The following is a 20,938-nucleotide window of genomic DNA, read 5'->3' as shown; positions in this document are numbered from 1 at the left end:
AGGGAAGAACAGCATGAAGTCACCCTGCCTCTTGAAACAAAGTCATTGAACTTTGGAAGTTATAAGCAAGGACAGAAGCCAACTTCTTAATCCACCACTAAACAGATACCCGAGACCAGACCTCTTGCAATCTGAGAAAGATGGGTGCATCAACCAAGGAGAGGTTGAAGTCTCTGGAAATTGAATATAGCTGAGAGACCTGCTTAAGCAATCTCTTTCACCTAAGAAGACAAAAGAACCAGCACTTTTGGGCTTCTGGAGAAGATTCTGACTGAGGAGGGGGTCAGATACCATCTTGCTGGAAGACTGTGGATGAGAAAAGCCATCTTGAACAGAGCCTGTCCCTTGATAAAGTTTTAGACTTTTAGATGCATATTTTCCACTTTTATTTGCTTGAGACCCTGTCTAACATTCCTTTTACTTGGCATCACTTAACCTATGTCCTGTTAATAAATTTGTTTTATTTTTACTATAAACCTACTCAGTGCTGTGTTTGCATGGAAGGGTGTATTTAGCCAGTTAAGTTAATAAGCTGTGATGTGCTTTGGTCTCTTTAAAGGAACAAATGAACCTTGTTATTTTTCTGAACAGTCGAAGAGAGGGCTGGACATTGCAGAGCACACTGTCTGGGGAAAAATCAGGACTGGGAGTATGTTGGGGTCACCTTGCTAGTTGTAACCAAGGCTGGTGGAAGCCAGAGTGGGGCTGCAGACAGGCTGCTGGGGTCAGAGTTGCTGAACCAGGGCTGGCTGCATCATATGTAGACACTCAGGGTGTGATCTGCATGCATGTTTGCTGACTGTGAGCATCCCAGGCTGGGAGTAGCAGTACTAACGTCTTGGGAGATGCTCAGGATTACAGGTAAGAGGTGACAACTCCTCACTGGTCTGAACTGCACTCTAAACCCCATGAAATTTACCCTATGAGTAGACCCAATGACTTAAAAGGGATTACTCACAGTGTGAAAAATTAAGCAAAGTTTAAGTTTTTGCAATATAGCGGACTTCTATTGCAAACTCTCTTATACCCTTTTGGGTCTACTAAATCCCCTCATATTTGGATAAATTCTACAGCTGGTATTTTCAAAGGAGCATAAGGGAGTTAGGTGTCCAAATCCAATTGACTTTTAATGGAATTTGATAATACTAGGTAAGAGCTCTAAAAAGGGTGCATTTCTCAATACAATCCTGCCTAGTTACTCCAATGAAAAAGTTGACTAACCTTGGATCAAAGTATATTTAGAATGTTTGCATAATGGCACATACACAGATTTTACTGGAATTAACCCATCATTCTTTCATCTAGACAGGAAATGGTGCTCTATAGAATATAAAGCTGGGGTGGGCAGGTGTGGGGATGAATCCTTGCCAAGCAACTTAGAGCTCATGTAAATTCAAGGTATTTTCATTCCTGCTCACCTAAAGCAGCTAAATCATCTTCTATATGTCTTTAGACATTGAGAGATCCAGTTTATCCTTTGTTCTCAGAGTCTTATCTTTCCAAGTTCATGCTTGTTTTCTCACACCAAAGCTAGGAACTGACATCAAATGCCTTTGGTATTATTTAACATACACATGCATGCCAAAGCTACTCTCAAATGCCTATAGAGAACATATAGCCTTTTCTTCAAAATAATAACAATTATTTTTTTAACTGCATATCCAATGTCCAGCTAGAAGAACAGGCAGCAGAGAGCTCACTATAAACATCTCATCCAAAGAACAGCAGCTAGCTCTACCATCATACATGACTGTGCAAATCCTTAAGCCTTTGGCCTTCAGTCCCAAAGTAAAGCATGCTACCAACTAAACCAGTTTGGCACTTGGTACACAGGCACATAGTTAAGCAATAACTGATATCTGGTTGTCCCTCTATGGCAGATATAATAGCAGGAAACCTAATAATAAACTAAAAATATTAAATTGGCTGGTACAAAATGTTACTATGTATAATAAAATAGTGCAAGTTAAAGCAAAAGTCTCTATTTTATGGCATAGGAAGGGGAATTTTTCCTTTATGTTACAAAGGAGAGATGCGAACACAAGTGGTGATTACTTTGAATGGCCACCACAGAGGGAAATAATGAGAATAAAAATAATGAGAACGTGTTGTTTTTCATCACTATATATAGTATCTCTGCAGTGGGGAGAAACAGATCATTGTGGGGGGAGAAGAAAAGGCCATTTTTTTAAAATGTAATTTTATTATTTGGTGACTCATTGTGACGCAAGTAGTTTCACAATGAGAAGTAAGTTGGGGCTACCAAGTTACTTAATACTGAAGTAATATTACAAAGTATTATATAGTTTTTAATACTTAGCAACACTAATATCCAATGTCAGATACATACAGAGTCAAACTAACATACTCGTATTATTCATTTTCCAATGAGCAAAGAAATTTGAAACTGGTCTTTTATACTTGAAGGGACTTCCGGCCTGTCCACACTTGAAACACTACAGCTGCATCACTGCAGCTGTGCCACTGTAGCGTTTCAGTGTAGACACATTACAGCAGTGTTTCCCAAACTTGGGACACTGCTTGTTTAGGGAAAGCCCCTGGCAGGCCAGGCCAATTTGTTTATCTGCCGCGTCCGCAGGTCCGGCCAATCGCAGCTCCCAGTGGCCGCAGTTCACTGCTCCAGCCCAATGGGAGCTGCTGGAAGCGGCAGCCAGTATGTCCCTCGGCCCACGCCGCTTCCAGCAGTTCCCATTGGCCTGGAGCAGCAAACCGTGGCCAGTGGGAGCTGCAATCAGCCAAATCTGCAGACGCAGCAGGTAACAAACTGGCCCGGCCCACCAGGGGCTTTCCCTATACAAGCGGCGTCCCAAGTTTGGGAAACACTACACTACAGCCACGGGAGGGGTTCTCCCATTGGCATAGTTAATCCACCTCTACAAGAGACAGTAGATAAATCAATATTACAAAGCAAATGGTGGTAGCAATGAAGGGAAAAGATTACAAAATCTGCTGTGCACTGAAAGCATACTGGTATCCATTTTTTATTCCAATGAAAACAAGGATTTGGGTTATTTAAACGTTCTCAAGCAGTGTTGTAAGCCCAACAACAACATATTGTGATAGTGCATGGGAATTTATATAGTGAAACTGACTAGCTGAAACAAGAATGGAATGCACAGTCTCTTTTCAATGTCAAAAAAAATGAGATTTTATTTATTTGAATTTTTGCAAACAATAATAAAAAAGTACCCACCCAGTACTCTGGTATCTTTAACAAGCTTTGTAACATACACTAATAAATATACACAATGAGATAAGGAAGTAACTTTCATATCTTTGTGGCTAACACCTTGGTGTTCAAACTGAAATAATGTTGAAAATTCAAATTGCTTTTCACCATATGATACAGTGTTTTCAGACATGATTTATATGCTGACACCATGCCTTTAAACATTCTGCAATGAATATACCATGACAAGCTAATTCAACTGAAGTAAATCAATACTAGCAAGAGACTCAGATAATTAGTGTCACAGACTCACTATGGGATTCATCAAGAGTGAACCCTAAGATCTCATATTATTTCAAGTATTGGAGGGGTAGCCGTGTTAGTCTGGTTCTGTAGAAGCAGCAAAGAATCCTGTGGCACCTTATAGACTAACAGACGTTTTGCAGCATGAGCTTTCGTGGGTGAATACCCACTTCTTCGGATGCAAGCGAAAGCTCATGCTGCAAAACGTCTGTTAGTCTATAAGGTGCCACAGGATTCTTTGCTGCTTCTACATATTATTTCAAGAACCCTAATGATAACACCAAGGAAAGCTGATCATGTGATACATGCATAGTATAACTCACAGGTCCAGAGTGAACACAATGGCGTAAGTCCCATAAGGGGCACTCGTCTTAATTAAACTGTGATGGTGTTGCCTGAGCAATATACAGTTCCTGAATGGCACCAGAGCCCTAAGGGAGAAACATGATTTCGTATACCTTCCAGGGTTCTCCGTTATCTGTAATTTTAGACCTTTTAATTTATAAGCATGTAGGGGCATTATGCATAAAGAACATAAGTATAACTGATTTTTGCATGTGCATGCAAGACAGAATTGTTTAAAAGTGCATTAAAATGGCAACTTCTTACTCAATAGATCAATTTCCTGTATGCATTCAGAACACAGGGCCGGCTCCAGGCCCCAGCACGCCAAGCGCGTGCTTGGGGAGGCATGCCACGGGGGGCGCTCCGCCAGTCGCCGGGAGGGCAGCAGGCAGCTCCGGTGGACCTCCCGCAGGCGTGCCTGCGGAGGGTCCGCTGGTCCCGCGGCTCCGGTGGACCGCCTGCAGGCACGTCTGCAGGAGGTCCACCGGAGCCGCAGGACTGGCGACCGCCAGAGCGCCCCCTGCGGCGTGCCACCGTGCTTGGGGCGGCTAAATTACTAGAAATGCCCCTGTCAGAACAATATCTACTTACTTTAGGGATAAAATAAATTCATACTAATTTTAATTTCTGCCAGCCCTACAGCATCAATACAGTTCAATAAGAGAGAGAGCTGGATTCTATCAGCTCATGTATCATCAACAGAAATCTTAACTAAGTTCCAACCCTAATGGTGTTGTCCAGGAGCAAGTGAGGACAGACTGTGGCCTGTCAACTTTTACTGTAGGTGACCATGTACAAGTCATTAAAGAATAAACCTTAACTCTCAGATCCCAGGTTGCACGGGGAGGGCTGACTGTTAAACCCTCTATTATCTTGTAAACTAAGCATATCTGATCCACAAATCATTGAGAGGCAGAGCAAACATAGAAATGTATTATGCCATTTTTGCAGTGAGTTTTCAGAGTAGAAGACCACTTTACACCATTAGTTTACACTAGTATTACCACTCTCGGTATCACTGATGGAAAGGTATTACCGCCTTTCTTTTTAGATTTGAAAAGAAATAAATATAATAATGGAATTAGCAAAAGATGTGGGGTGAGAAGTAGTTTTGGAGAGGGAACTCATGAACGTTGGACAGCTGATTGCAGTTTGTTCTATTGAACAAAACACTTCTGCTCCTTTTTTATATTCTTACCACTTGAGAACATTATTTTGTACACAACTGGCATATTCCAAAAAGTGCACAAAGTCATCCAGGTTGTAAAACTTATTTTTGGACATGGGGAATGCATACCCAAAGCCTCTTGTGAAATTAGTCACCCTCATAGCAGATTCCTCTAGACCCAATTCCCTCTCATATGGACAAATCTAAAAACTAATTTATGCTCCACAAGCTGGTTTATGTGCAGGGAGGCTGCATTTGCCAGTTGATTTTCCAGTCAGACACTATCTTAATATCAGGAATCTGTCTTTAGGAAGTTTTTAGTTGCTCTGGGGTCGATTCCTGCAACACCGTCCGCATTGTTCCAATGGATGGACCAGGAACATGGGCTCTCCTGCAAGTTAGACAAAGAGGCAGATCCATCCCCCTGAATGACTAATTCCTTACTCTCCTGTATAGATGCTTGAACAAGGGTGCTGGGGGGACTCGGTAGTATCTTGTATGCCAGACACACAAGTTTCTGCAAGTCCTCTGCCAGTTCAGGTGGGATTTCTTCTTTTCCTCTCCTTTTTGCTCTTAGCTGTGCCTGGCCAACTCAGATAGATGGCTAGCACCAAACTGCATGGCGAGGGCTCATTTTATAACTCAGTCTGTTTTCTGGGTAAGTTCTGCAGCACAGTCAGAGTTGGGCCACCCAAGTTAGCTGCTAGTAAACCCCCTTTCTGTTGCTCATCCTAATCACTCATTTGAGCTATAATGTTGAATTGAGCAAAGTAAGTGTCCCAGGAAGTTTTTCTCTCAAAGATAATGGGCTGTTGCCTTATCTGAGCTGGGACAGCCAGACCTCTCTCGCTCTCTCTCTCTGGGCCTCTGTGGTTTACAAATGGGGTAGAAAACTGTTGTAAATGTCTGGTCTTATCCAAGTTCTCTAGCTCGTTCAATTCCTCATTCCGGCAGCTGCCTTCCACTGTGGTCTGACCCTTTGATTTCCTTCTGGAGTTGATTTTCAGCTCAAGTCCTTTCTGCAACTCATCTTCATTAGCAAGTTCCAGATTGGTCTCCACTATTTCATGGAAAACCTTCTGGTCTATGCCAGTGAGATTGCTGGTCACCTCATCAATCTGTTTTACCATTCCAGCCCAGGAGTTTTGCGGCTAGGCTTCCCAATCTGTGCAGATACTTTATAGTTGTTGATCCAGAGATTTCACCTCTGCCTGCAAGTCATCTCTCAGCCCTTTCTGGCAAACCTCCAGCTACACTTTAATTCCTTTTGTGAAGTCTCCAGCTCCTCTTTTAGGTCTTGCTTTAAATCACACTGGTCATTTTTGATTTCTACAAGCACCTCCATTTTCAGTTCTCACATTGAAAAATGAACCCCACTGCTAACATCAATGTTGCCCCTTTTTTGACCCGAGTGGCTAGTCAAAATTTGGCATCCTAGGGATGGTCCAGTCAGGAGGAGAAATTGGTGGAGTCTGGTATTTTCTCTGATGTAATCTTGTTTGTTTACATGGAATGTACAAACTCCTGCTTCTGCAAATGCAGCAGGAACCAAAACAAAAAGGACCTATTTCTTTTCTTACAGCCCTAAGCCACTTTAGCCAGCACCAAACCCAAAAACTCTCTCTAGTTTCTTCCGGCATCATATACTGTACTCACAGTCTGCTGTTTTGCTTTCTTCCTCCTCAGTCTCTCTCAGTTTTTGTGTCCCCTCACTCACTCACACATCCACATCCACCCATGGTCACAATACCCAGTGGAACTCCCTACCCACTTGGTGCTAGTTTCTGAGCAGACTCTGTAAGGGCCTGTTTTAGGTGTGGCCCCTTGAGTGTCTCTTACAACCATTTTAAGCAAAAGGAGCAGTTTTAATGAGGTTTTAACACTACTCATAACAAGGTTTTCACCCAGCTCTTAACACTGCTATGGAAATACATCACACAAGAATGGCTATAGAAGAGAAATTAAATATTGCAATAAGGGGGAAAGGTTCAAAAATACTACTGAAACATATGAATGAAGACTTAGAAACCATTACAATCAGATATGAAAACATTCACTCTTTAGTTTAATGGAAGTTTGGGGGATTTGCTAAATGGGTAATTAAGAACAAACTATTTCATTTGACAGTAGTGTATATCTTAGAGTTGTTTGATTGGCCAAATGCAAAATGGTTTTGTTAAAATGAGAATAGAAATTCAAAATAACGTAATGATAGGCATTCTTCTAATAACATTTTAAAGTTTGGATAGAGAGGGTTCTGTTTCCCATCTTTTCTTTTTATGTTTTTCTTTTTATGTTATATGTTTCTTCCTTGTCCAGAAAACCTTCACAAGTATATAATGTGCCAGGTACTCTGACCCTTAAATGTTGAAAATACACTGCCTGACATATGAAGGAGTAATATTTTTAACTATGAGATGTCATTTTGTTCCTGTACAATCCAAGTTCTTAATTCCTGTATAGCGTTAGCATTTGTCTGTTTATAGACTTTGCAGTGGTTCTCAAACTTCTCCAAACTGAAATCTCCCTCCCATCTAACTGGAAAGGTCAGGACAGTTGCATTCCCCAAGGTTGAATATATATGTCTAAGGGTGTATCTTCACTGGCACTGGGAGCGAGCCTCACAGCCTGGGTAGAGACTCATGCTAGTGCGGCTCGAGCTAGCACACTAAAAATATCAATGCAGACATTCAACTTGGGCAGATGCTCAGGTTCTCATGTCCACCAACCCCCCTAGGTTTGAGAGCCCAAGCTCCAGTCCAAGCCACAATGTCCATACTGCTATTTTTAGCACATTAGTTCAAGTCCTGCTAGCACAAGTCTATCTACCCAGCCTGGGAGGCTGGCATCTAGCTGCCGCACTGACATACCATTCATTAGAGCATTCACAGCTTCTGCTTAGTACTAAAACATGAAATTCAGGATCTGCTTATTTTGAATGTTCTAAAGGGCATTAATAACAACAACAATGGAAATATTTATGAAAAGTTAAGAGAAAGAGAGAGAAAGCAAAACAGCCAAATGCATTATATTTCAGCCTCTAAAAGTGGAACATTAACTGAACAATATAAAATTGTCATAAGCTTCCTGTGTAAGTGAAAATATATCTCACTACCTGACAATTAATGGAATTATGCAACCAGAATAAAAACCACTGTGGAACAGTTGGAGTTGGTGGTTTTTCCAGGAAGTATTGAAACTATTAGTCTTGGTAAATTCATTCTAGTTTGAGTTATAGATTTAGTTCTTTTACAGTCAACTGTCTATTAACGAAAATTAGATTTCTCCTTTCCTATCCTTTCAAGAGACCTACCATACTTACTTTTCTTCGTTCTTTGTTTACTTTCTAAGTTTCGTAATTTCTCTGGCTTGATCTGTTCATTTTATGTAATGTTTTGGTGTTCTGGGCCTCTAAGTTCAAGACAGTGGTCTACTCTTAAAGGAGCACAAAAAAGTCACAATTTTGCATAATATATCCAAATATTTGCTTGCCTTAAAGTCCATCGTTAAAGAGACACATGTCAAGACACATGTCGAACTCTGTTTATTACACTATCTCTTCGTCTAAAAATCTTTGCATGTTTCATTTAAAAAACAGCCAGTGAGCAATTTAAAAAGCTATCAAAACTGTACATATTCTGGATATACATTTATGTACGTGCACTTTTAGAAATGGAGGACTTCTGGAAGAGGAAATGTATTCACCTGAAGTCACCATACCATTTGGCTCCCCACTATCAGATACCTATACAATTGAGAAATAGGATTTTCCACTGCCTAACTTTTAGATGAGTCTTTTTGTTAGGTATGAATGCCTGATCAGTGATCCTAAAATAATACATAAAGCCCTTTCTAATTATAGTAAAATAATCACAGTTCTGTGTTTGGTTTCAAGCTATTCTTTTTTTTTTAATCCAATATATTCAAAATAATTTTTAAAAAATGATTGGGGCTATCTAACAAGTCCCTCAACAATTTAGACTAATTTTATAGGTTTGATATGTGCCTTTGCTTGTAAACTACTGTTCATTTGAGGGAGGGCTGCAAGGTAAACCACTGAGAAAAGATTAAAGTAAAACCGACGTAGATTTCTAACATTTTGGGTTTTTTCTAGTTTACCAAATAACTAGAATTGCTAAATGCAGAAAGTATTTCACACAATACACCAGATAATGCTTGTCTGACGGCTTGCAGGTATTTAGAGCTCAACTGCTTGGAAAGGAATAATTGTTAATTACTTACACTGTGAACTGATTTGCATCACTTGATTATATTCTGGAGGGCAGGGAGTTTTTTTCTAAGTGTAGTTATTTGTAATAAATCTCTGACAAAGAGTCACTATAGTGATGTCTCAAAACAAACAAAACAAACAAACAACAGCTAATAATGAAAAACCTATATCAAAAACAAATTACTGACACTTCGCATGACTAATTCAGACCTGTCATCCTGCTTGTCATTATTTTTAAAATTAGGTCACTCAATAATTAATTTTAAATTGCAAACATAACAATGAAAGGAAAGACAAATGCCAGATTGGTAAAACTGGCTATCCTGTTGAAAAATTAAACTTAATTTTTAAAATTACCAAAGAAACCACAACTTTCTGAAATAAAATCAGGACTGTGCCATCAAACCTGGATTTTTACAATATCATGAAAGAGTTTTTATTTTAATCATTTTCATGTCAGCTATTCTCTGAATGAAAAATACTCTAACTTCTGTGAACCTGGATTTCGAAAAAGGAACTGTAGTGTTCCATTATGTCATTTACTTCAAATGCAGAAGAGTCAGGACATGATTTCAAAACTTTAAACAAACACAATATATTACTATAAAGGACAATAGGGAGAAGGTGGGCTAAACGTTATGGTCGATGATCTGTTAGGAAAAAAACCAGGACAAAAAAATTTACTAATTTAGTAACTATGACCTCAAAAAAATCCCCTTAGTTGTGTAGTAGTGACACGCTACAATCAAAAGAGGTTGCTACAATGACATGTATTTATAGTTATCAATATATTCTTTCAGAAACACTAAAATGAGGAAGCTACAGTCCATGGGGAGGATGGGAAATAATTTATTGCATATGTGAAGATTAGAGGAGTTTGAGAGTTACAACACGTATGTATGCATGCATACATATCTCTCTTGGAATGATAAGCTCTCCTCCTCCTATAAAAGTGAAAATATTCCTATCCACTATGACTACCCCAGTGGATGGAGTGAAGCCAATCAGTGCTGAGTGACAAGGTTAATGTTTCACTCTTCACAGGAGTCCACTGGGTTCTATGAGATGTTACTCATAGCAGGCTCATGTTTTTAGATGAAATCCATGTGTGTAACATAAGTAGGTCAACTCTTCCTCGGGTGATATTGATATAAATACTTGTTACTATAATAAAATTGCCATTAGTAGACAAAGAAATTCCTTCCCTAAATTTAACTAATCAGAAGAGTACAGTCACCTTGGATATTTAATCTCCCCTGTCAAAGATTTCCAGCTCAACTGTGTAGACCCAGGAAGTTCAAATAAGACATTTGACTTCTTATCTGAACCAAATCTCTAAAACTTTTGGGATTTTCCCAACATTACTGAAAACCCTCCATACATCTATGTGGGAATATACCCCTTACTGTGCAGGGTTGCAATGCTGAATATGCATTATACTCACAGCATACTGAAATTTTTCATTATGTTCAGGATCATTGGCTTTCACCCTTCGCTCCTCCTCTGAAAAAAAGAAGAAAAAACATAGTAGTTTAGGAGACCAAATGGCACTAAGAACAAAAGTATAAGAGATCAGTATATAAACAACACTTGATTGACTTTTAGGAGCATTCAATGCAGAAAAAAAATTCTTTATTAAAATCTCAGTATAGTTCAATTTTTAAAAACCTAATCTTCAGACACTTTAGATAGCTCAATATTAGAGAGGGAGATTTTTTATTTTGCAATTTCCAGGAATTACTATTTCAAATTTAATCCCAGATCTCTCCAGGCCTGCAGTGCTACAAACCAAAATGTGCAGCCAAGTAATTTTAATATCACAAAATCCAATAATCCTCCCACAGAGAAAGTGATAGTTCATTCTGCTGTCATGTAAAAGCATATGCTTAATATGCCACATTAGTATTCTCGTGCTTGACTAAAGAGGCAAAATGCACTGGTGAGATTATGGGCTAAATTATGGCTCTTCCTTAAGGAGTTCACTTAACAGGAGCACAGGAAGCCCCTCTCCCAACACAGGAGGCAACCATAAAATGGCTTTCTGATTATCTGAATGGAAGGGGTGGAGAGTAATATTATAGGGGGGTCATGTCTAAGTAACTAGGAACATCACCAGTGCATTCTTCCCTGTCCACTGGCTACGGGCAGAAGGGCAGTGAGGGAGGTCAGAGAGAGAGGAAGAGATTTTAAGGAGTATATTTTATTTTTAAGAGGTGTAACAAGTTAGTGCTGAGCATGTTTCCCCCTGCATTGCAGAGACATTATGACAGATTGTAGTCTATGCATGATCAAATTTGATTCCTAAAATAAACTAAATTTTACCAGATTAATTTTATAGCCACATGCTAATTTATTGAACAGACCATTATTCAAATGATAATAGATAAAAGATGTAATAGTTTAAATGTGAGCAAATCATTTCACTCCTGTTAGAACAAGTTCAGTATATAATACCTACTCTCTAGATATCAGATAGTTAATGGTTTCACCCCATGTATTTCCACTGAAAACTCCAGGAAATAGAGGTTTGTGTAATTACTATAATTTTCCATCTACAGTAGTGTCTTCAGTATACGTATCAGTCCAACAGTTGGATAAACTCATATTCTCTAGATTTCATACTATATGATAGATAAGTATGGTTTGTTTCCTGATAGTTTCTATCTTTATTATTTGTATTACTGACACCCTCATGGTTCTTCAGGAGGATTGAAACCTTTAGATGCACCACACAAACCTCTGCCACTTGATCTAATGGCATAACCTATAGCAGTCATAGGTTGTCATCTTCTATGGGGACCAGCCCTAGAGGGCAATGAGGCATAAACTATGCTTGTGGGTTTCACAGATATCTGAGGACAGCAGTGGGATGGTGAGACACAGGAATCTTGGGTTCCATCCCAGGCTATGGAGGAAAGTGTGCTCTAGTTCGCAGATTCTTCTGCCCATTCTCAGTGGGGAGGCCACTGAGCACTGCAGAGACAAGCTCCCTGGTCTCAGTCCTATTGCCCAGCCCCACCTTGGCCTGGAGCAGCTGGAGGCAGCAATGACAGAGAAAGTCCAGCTTTACCCCTTTTTCCCTGAGCAGGAGCATGCTCAGTCACTGTGGGAATTATGCATGCACAATCCAGCCAGAGGTAGAAGCCGTGAGGGGATGGATCATGCTCAGTTGCTCTGGGAGGATGGCACACGCAGTCTGTTCAGCACTAAGAGTTCTGAGAGGTTCGACCACATTCAATGAGGATGGACTCTTCATAGATTTAAGATATTGAAATCAAAGAAGTCTCTACTAATCACATGCAAAATACGATCTTTCAAAACCTTACAGTTTAGCCAAATTTGAGCAGATTTTTAACAGCAATGGCAAAGGGCACATCACTGACACAAAGGCCACCCCATGCCAAATTTTAAGTCTCAGCTTCAAAACATTTAAAAGAAAAGACTACTAGGATTTTTTTAACATGGGCAAAACAATGTGTCTTTCCTTAACCACTTCCTCACAAACAGCTCAACTATTTTGGCTGAAATTTTCAAAAAAAAAATTCAGCCTGAGGCAAGCATGGAAAATGTCAACCCAAACAATTAAAGTTTGGCAAAGTTGGAGGCAACTGAAAACAGGGTCTTACAATGGGAAGAGTCAGGCAACCTTAATAATAGGCAGCACTACCAGCCCTACCTATAATCTAAGGCGTTACAACTCATTATATTAGGTTAGTTATTCTTCTCACTGTAACAGGATGATATTGTGATACTGGCAAACAAGGTGCCAGCTGAACACTAACAAATACATAGCTGGAATCAATCTGACTCATCTGTGTGTTAGTATTGTTAAAAAAAGAGGTATAAGAATTATGAGAATATGCTTAGTGTTTAGACTTTATTGGATGCTTGTGAATTTTGCATGCATTAATCTCACACATAACATCAGTATTCCATATTCTAAGGTACTATTTGAGCAGTTGTATTGTAAGCTTCTGTGACTATCAGACAGGAGAGACACATTAATCGGTGTGAACTGCTGATCTGTAACGGAAGGGGTTACGTCCTTCCCAACAGGAAAGGTCCATCGACATCAGATGGACTATTGCGGGATGTTAAAGAGGAAAAAGGACTTTGGGTTAGCCCTAAAGGACATCTAGAGTTTGCTTATTATAGAAGCTTCTATTACCTTTTTAAACTTAAGGTTGTAACTGATATGTTTACCTGCTTTAAGCTTGTAAATAAGTCTCTTATTTCCTTTTCCTATTTGTGACAGTGTGCTAAGCAGTCTGTCACTCCAGCTCCAATTAAGGGAGGTGAATTGAACCTCTATAGACCACCTGACCCTGATTGGGGAAGCTCAATAGCTGCTGCTTCATCAGGCTGGGGCTGGATAAGAGCCCCGGGGGAAGGAAGCCAGGGTGGAGCTGGAAAGAGGAAAGCTGCAGTAGAGGAGAGGCAGTGAGGGGAAGCAGAGAGAGAAAGCTTGTCCCCTCTCTCCTGCCGGTGGATTCCAAGAAGGGGACTACTTGTATGTTGGAAAGGTGGTGGGAGAACAGCCTGTAAATAAAAGCACCAGGTGGGCACTGCACCAAAAAGTCTCTGTGTGACTTTCTTACCTCAGCGGGGGCAGGAGCCAGGAGAGCCCTATAGGGACACTGCTACACATGGGGGCTTGTCCGGGATTGTGCCAGAGCGAGAGTTTGGCAGTCTGAGATGGAAGAGACCTGGCAGTGGCTGATCAAGCAACAGGAAAAGCTGCAGAAGGCAGAACAAACCTTTCAGCAGTCCCAGCAGCTGGAGAAGCAGGCCCTGCTCAGCTGGCAAGCTGAGCAGCAGAGGAGCCTGCAAGATTTTATTTGGGACCAGAACACCATTCAACAGCAGCTCCTCCAGACGATGGTGATTCCCCTGGTAGGGGATGGCATGCGGGCACTGGACTTGGGACTATGTAAAATGGGCCCGGCAGATGATCACAAAGCTTTTCTAGGCACTTTTAAGCGGATAGCGATGGGGGTGGATGGGAAAGGACAACCTGGGCCCTGTGGGTGCCTCCCTACCTGGCTGGTGAAGCCCAAGCGGCCTATATGGCCCTGAGTGAGGAACAGGTCAGGAGTTACAACACGGTAAAAGCAGCTGTCCTAGATCGGGTAGGGCTGTCGGCCGAAAAATATCACCAGCGCTTCCGGGTGCCGAAGTGGACGGGGGTTTGAGGCTCCGGGCCTTCACCCAGAAATTAATGGACTGGACCACCCGATGGTTGAGAGCTGGCGCCCAGACCGTAGAGGAGATCATGGATGCGCTTGTCCTGGAACTATTTTTACAAAGCCTCCCCGAGTGGACAAGGGTATGGATTAGATGGCACCAACAGGGCATGGTGGAGGCTGCGGTAAAGCTGATAGAGAAGTATGTGGAGGCAGACTCCCCCAGGAAGGAGGGGCACCCCTATAAGGATGAGGACCCTGGGAGAAAATCCAGGGAAACTCAACCAGGAAGGGTCCGGAGAAAAAGCAGGAGACCAACCAGGGAGCTTCCACTGGGACCAGGAAACTCATCTGCTGGTAGTGGGGCGAGTGAGACATAAAAAGCAGGACTGCCCAGATATGGACTGCAGCTTTGCAGAATGTTGCGGGTGAACTAACTCTGGAGGGCGGGGGAAGGGGCAGAAACTGTTGACCATTCCTGTGAGGGTGGGGAGGAGACCCAAGTGGGGTCTGGTGGACTCGGCCTCTGCCTGCTCTCTTGTAAGGAGGGGGCTGGTGAAACTGCAGTGGATAATCCCTGGGGCGAAAATAAATCTGGAATGCATCCATAGGGACAAGAGGCAGTACCCAATGGCCCACATACCCCTCAAGGTTCGGGGCCAGTTCCGTTGGAAACGGCTTGGGGTGGTAGAAGGCCTGCTGTACCCAGTGGTACCCCTGCCCAAGATGGAAAGTAGATTGGGCGAGGAGGCCCAAGGTGAGAGAAGAGAGAGACCCGTTGAGGAAGGGGGAGGAGGTCTCAGAGATAGAAAGCCCTAGACAACAGAGCCCGAGTCAGGAAGGATGGGAGAAGGAAAAGGAGAAAGAAGATAGGGAAGGAGTTATCTGCCCCAGGGCTCTCAGCAGAGCCAGTGGGCCCAACAGAATTCTCTGTAGGCAGACCCCTGGAAGATGAGGCCCAAATCCTGCTTGAGGGGTCTGGGGAATCAGAGGTCCAGGGTGCTCAGGAAGAAGCTGGGGCCAATCCTGAATCCCTGTCAGAGGTGAAGGGGGGAAAAGGAGGGGCGCACCCAGGGGTATGACGACCTCTGGGCAGAAGCAGTGCTATAGGGTGGCCCATCCCCCATGCAATGTGGTTTCTGCGGGTGGGGGATGGCTGAACCCTGCAAGGAAGTCCCAGTAGGTCACCCAAAAGAGGAAGGCCTCCCGGGTAGGGACCCACCCATTAGAGGGAGGAGGGGACCTGTATGGTTAAACCGGGTGGTTCGGAAAAAGAAGGGAAGTGTGTGACAGGGTTCTAAGCAGAAAACTGCTTAGCCAACCCTCTGTCACTCCAGCTCCAATTAAGGGAGGTGAATTGGAGCTCATAGACCACCTGGTCCTGACTGGGGAAGCTTAAACAGCTGCTGCCTCAGCGGGCTGGATAAGAGCCCCAGGGGAAGAAAGCCAGGGTGGAGCTGGAAAGAGGAAAGCTGTAGTAGAGAAAGGCAGTGAGGGGAAGCAGAGAGAGATAGCTTTCCCCCTCTCTCCTGCCAGTGGACTGCAAGAAGGGGACTACTTGTATGGTGGAAAGGTGGTGGGAGAACAGCCTGTAAATAAAAGCACCAGGTGGGCACTGCACCAAAAGGTCTCTGTGTGACTTTCTCAGCCGAGCGGGGGCAGTAGCCAGAAGGGCCCTGAGGGACGCTGCTACACTATTTAAAAAATCTTCATATATTTTATTATAAGACAGGCTACAAGCATTGTCTTTGGTGTGAGATCTAAGGTGCAATTGACCTGCGTTAAGTGACTGGTCCTTTGGGACTGGGAGTAACCTGAATATTGCTGTGATTCTATCACAAAGGTAGACTCACCTGGCTGGTGAGACAGATCAGAATACTCAAGGGGACTGTCTATGACTCCATGTTAGGGCTGTTATAGTGTCTGAGGAGCTTACACTTGATAACCGGTTGGCAAAATTTAAGTATAGAACTCACAGCCCATTTGAGGTTTGTGCCCTGCTTCCTAACAGTCTGTTCGGACACTCACCAGCAGCATTACAGATATGCTACATTTAAAAAATAAAACAATAACAAAGTTCTGTCATATTGGACAGATGCTTCTTTGTACTGTTGATAATCTGACTCAAATGATTTCATCTCCCACAGGATGCCCACAACAGCCAATTAACTTCTTCTGGTCACAACTGGTTTATCATTAACTGAAGTGTTTCTAGCTCAATACATTTCTTTAATCAGCATAAACACTTTAAAAAAAAACATGCCAAGACCTGTATATAAGAGAAAAGTAACCTCCGCTCTAAAAGGAAACAAAAAAATGTAGATTAACACACTTTAATCCAATAACAAAGCAAATATATGTGTACAATCTGAAGAAAGTCGAAACTGTCTAAACTTAATTACTAAACCAAGATCAAACTGAATGGTCCTAACCTTTAGCCAATGCATTTTAAAGACAGACAAAACAAGACTTCCTCCATGAGAAAAACTAATTAATAATGTATCAATAAAAAAATTAAACCTCTGAGGGATATGCTTCCACAGCCCATACAACAGAAGTAGAATTAAGCTTCCCTGTGCACTAGAACAGGGAACAGTAGAACCTGAGAGTTATGAACACCTTAAAAATGGAGGTTGTTCACTAACTCTGAAACGTTCGTAACTCTGAACAAAACATTATGGTTGTTCTTTCAAAAGTTTACAACTGAACATTAACTTAATGCAGCTTTGAAACTTTACTATGCAGAAGAAAAATGCTGCTTTTAACCATCTTAATTGAAATGAAACAAGCACAGAAAACAGTTTCCTTACCTTGTCAAATCTTTTTTTTTTAAACTTTCCCTTTATTTTTTTAGAAGTTTACATTTAACATAGCACTGTACTTGCTTTTCTTTTTGTCTCTGCTGCTGCCTGATTGCATACTTCCCATTCCAAATGAGGTGTGTGGTTGACCTGTCAGTTCATAACTCTGGTGTTCGTAACTCTGAGGTTCTACTGTATACGTATTAGTTCAGTCAGAGTTTTCAGTTAGAAAAATGACATGTCTATATCCTGAACAGCTCTGCAGACCGCAGAGTTTTGCAAGTCTGGGGATATTCATTTGTATGGTATGCAGGAAAAAAAAAACCTATCTAGCTGAGGATAAGTCAATTTAAAATGCAAAAAGACACAGCACACCACCATTACACTTCAGACAGAACAAGAACATTTTGGTCTTTGTTTTACATCCTACTAATTCCCTTAGGCTCCTTCGAAAGTCCTAGCCTAAATCTTTGAGTTCTTATTCTACATTTTGCATGACAAGAAATATACAAAGCCCAGAACCCAGGACAAAAAATATAATGCAATTATATATTTGAATAAATAGGACAAAGCCAACCACTATAAAAATAACAAAGAAGCATGCAGCAATTAATGATACCCATCTTCCATCTGTGTGAAAAATCATTGCTACCTGATACTTTATTCTTGCTATGAAGAGTTATAAATCCTCTCCAGGACAGCAACATCTGGAGACATTTTCCAGACGACATTTCCTTACATATAGTCATACTTTCAAAGATATTTGTATTTCTGTGATTCATCCGAAACATGCATCTTGAGTGAACTAGTTATTCAACACAACATCCCAGAGGGCTTTCAGTGTTGAAAACAGATACTACTGCATATCCAAAGGACAACAAACAAACAATCATTCCTGTGTCCAAGCTATCTTTAAAAAAAAGGGCACCAGTCTCCCCACAAAACAAACAAGATGTCGGCATTCCAAGGTTTTGAAAACCATCGCTGAAACTTTGGTGCAATACATTAGCAATGAGTTTAGCAAAACTGTTTTCAACATTTGCCTGTTTAAGTGATGCCCAACTGTTATTTGCTTTTCATTCAAAGGGGAAGAGATTGACTTTCGCAGTTCCTGGAAAGCAATATTAGAATTTCTCAGGGTGGATAAAAATCAATTATTTAAAAAAAAAATTTTTTAAAGTCAGATTTTTTTTAATTTAAATTGGATTTTTTGATAAAATGCTTTTTGAGGAAAAAACCTAAGGATAGTTTTAATTAAGATACATTATAGCTCAAAGATACCTCATCATGGAATAGGGATTATAAATTCTAATTCTCTAGTATGAGACGATATATTCATGTAATATTTAAGAAAAGTTTTGTAAATGAGTTCCAATAGTTCATGGATTAGGGACCCAATCTTATGAGGTTCCTGGGGCTTCTGTATAGAGTATTTAGGGTAATCTTTCCATCTAGCCAATGAGACTCAGTGCTCAGTCTAAAAGATACTATCAGAGATGCTTAGTTTTGCAGTTCTCAAACTGTGGATTTGTGTCTCCAGAGATAACATGCTTGTTAACAGCAAAAATGTTTTTAAATAAATAAATAATATATAGAGGTGAGAGAAACAACAAACCTCAACCCTAATGTCCCTCTGCAAATTTGTGTACACAGAATCAATCCCTTACCTCTCTCTAAAAGTGCAAAGTTTCAAAAAGTTCAATGAATAGAAGATTGTTGAGGATGGAATAGATCTGGACAAGGAGAAGAAGTCTGGAGATAAATGTGAGAAGGGAGGGACAGGCAGTAGAAACAAAAGTGAAACTGTTTGAGCAGCATATGCCAGAAGTCTTGAGGTCTTTCTGAGTGTAGCCTTCACTGATTTGAGATCTACCATACCATTCTCTCACTAGAAGGGAAAACCCATAATAGCAGCAGGCCATAAAAGAGACGCAGTTTGGGAATATTTTAATGAAGTTCCTCTACCTCTGGGTAAGACAGGCATGTGTGCAAAATGCAAACAGCGCAACAAAGAAATGCAAGGCCTTTTTGCCTGAATGAAACAACATCAAGAGAAGTGTTCCTTCTCAGGAGGAAGCTGCGTTGAAGATGATGAAGGAACATGTCTGAACATGCAGGATCTTCAGAGTGGTAAATGTTTTTTATTTCATACTTCTTTTCTCAAGGACTGCCTGTCTTCCTTCTGGACTATTCTTGAATTCTCATGTTTGAACAAAAAATATAGTTGTTACTCTATGGTACTATCATTTTAGATGCAGTTGTGATAAAAAAAGTAGCAGCTGAAATAGGCACAGCTTCCTTTTACAATTTCACCTTTAAAGTAGTACTGAGTGTCCATGACTGCAATGAGTAATACTAAATGAGCAGTACGGTAATAGTAATTAAATAACTGCATTGACTCAGGGCTTGGCTACATGTGCAAGTTAGGGTGCCCGGGGCTGATTTAATGCGCTCTAACTCCTGAGGTGTCCACACTGGCAAGCGCCTGGACTCCATGGCTGAAGCACCCCTGGTAATCCATCTCCACGAGAAGCATAGAGCTTGCTGCACCCTGGCTGAAATGCCTGGATGTCAGTGTGGATGATGTTTTGCATTACTGCGCTGTGACTGGCCTCTGGAAACATCCCATAATCCCTTGAAGTCAACGGGCCACTCTGGTCATTGTTTTGAACTCAGCTGCAGTCATGCGGCTATCTCCTTTCAAAGCTCCGTTTCTGATAGCCAGCAAGCTTATCTGCTCTGAGACACAAAGCAAACCATTGCTGTGGAATTTTGCTCCTGCAGAGGCAGGCATGTGTGCTTGTGTGTGAGAGACAGGTGTGCGTGGGGGGGCTGATGTGGGGGTTTCCTCCTGCTGCTGTCTGAACTTACAAAACAGCATGCTGACACACTCTCTGCCCGCCAAAACCCACTCTCTTTCCCCCTACATACACACAACACACTCCCTGTCACACTCTACCCCGTCATTTGCAAAGTACACTGCAGCCACTTGCACACTGGGATAGCTACCACAATGCATTGCTCTCTGTGGCGTTGCAAGAGCTGCTAATGTGGCCAAGCCACTGTGTTTGCAGCTGACAATGTAAACACACGGCAGCGCTTTCCCTGCTGCGGTCTCCGCGGGCTGGTTTAACTCACAGTGCTCTACATCTGCAGGTGTAGCCATAGCCTTATTTTGTTTAGGAGAATCCATCCTCCACGTACAGGATTCTGAAGACTATCCACCTTCAAGATCACCATCATTTACTATAGTTTCAGAATTATCTGCCAGTGATAGTGTTTCAGTATGTCAAACAGCCACAGTATATCACTTGTAGCAAAAAGGAAAAAAAATCTCCATCATCCAGTAACATCCATAGATAAGTTTGTGATAAGAACCAGCAGATTACAAAAAAAGGTAATAGATTAAAAAATTGTCTGGTTTGTTTATGTCACAAACTCTCCTTTCCGTACAATTGAGAACCCACACTTCATTAACATGGCACAGTCATTAAGACCAGAATACAGTCCACCCAGTAGAACTGATGTCACAAGCAAATTGCTGGATAAAGTGTATGAAAAGAGAAATTGAGCCATATGCAAAAGATTTAGAGGGTGAAATTGTTAACCTGAGACTTTATGGGTGGAGCAATGTCCACAATGATCCTGTTGTATATGCTTGTGTGACAACAGAAGAAGGGAATGTCTTCCTTACAGAAACAATTGATACATCAGGAA

General features: G+C 41.4%; 1 protein-coding gene across 1 annotated transcript in view; it reads right to left on the bottom strand.

The window, feature by feature from the left end:
• The window catches only part of ATP8B4 (ATPase phospholipid transporting 8B4 (putative)), a 211,505-nt gene that overhangs the window by 140,274 nt on the left and 50,293 nt on the right, over window positions 1-20,938 (bottom strand). The window contains exon 7 of the mRNA XM_044979577.1: window positions 10,682-10,740. Coding sequence (XP_044835512.1) covers window positions 10,682-10,740 — 59 coding nt within the window. The remainder of the gene's footprint in view (window positions 1-10,681; window positions 10,741-20,938) is intronic.

This window comes from Mauremys mutica, chromosome 11, assembly GCF_020497125.1.
Source record: "Mauremys mutica isolate MM-2020 ecotype Southern chromosome 11, ASM2049712v1, whole genome shotgun sequence".
Taxonomy (NCBI): Eukaryota; Metazoa; Chordata; order Testudines; family Geoemydidae; genus Mauremys; species Mauremys mutica.
The sequence above is the reverse complement of the archived record's forward strand: the minus strand, read 5'-3'. Positions and strand labels throughout refer to the sequence as shown.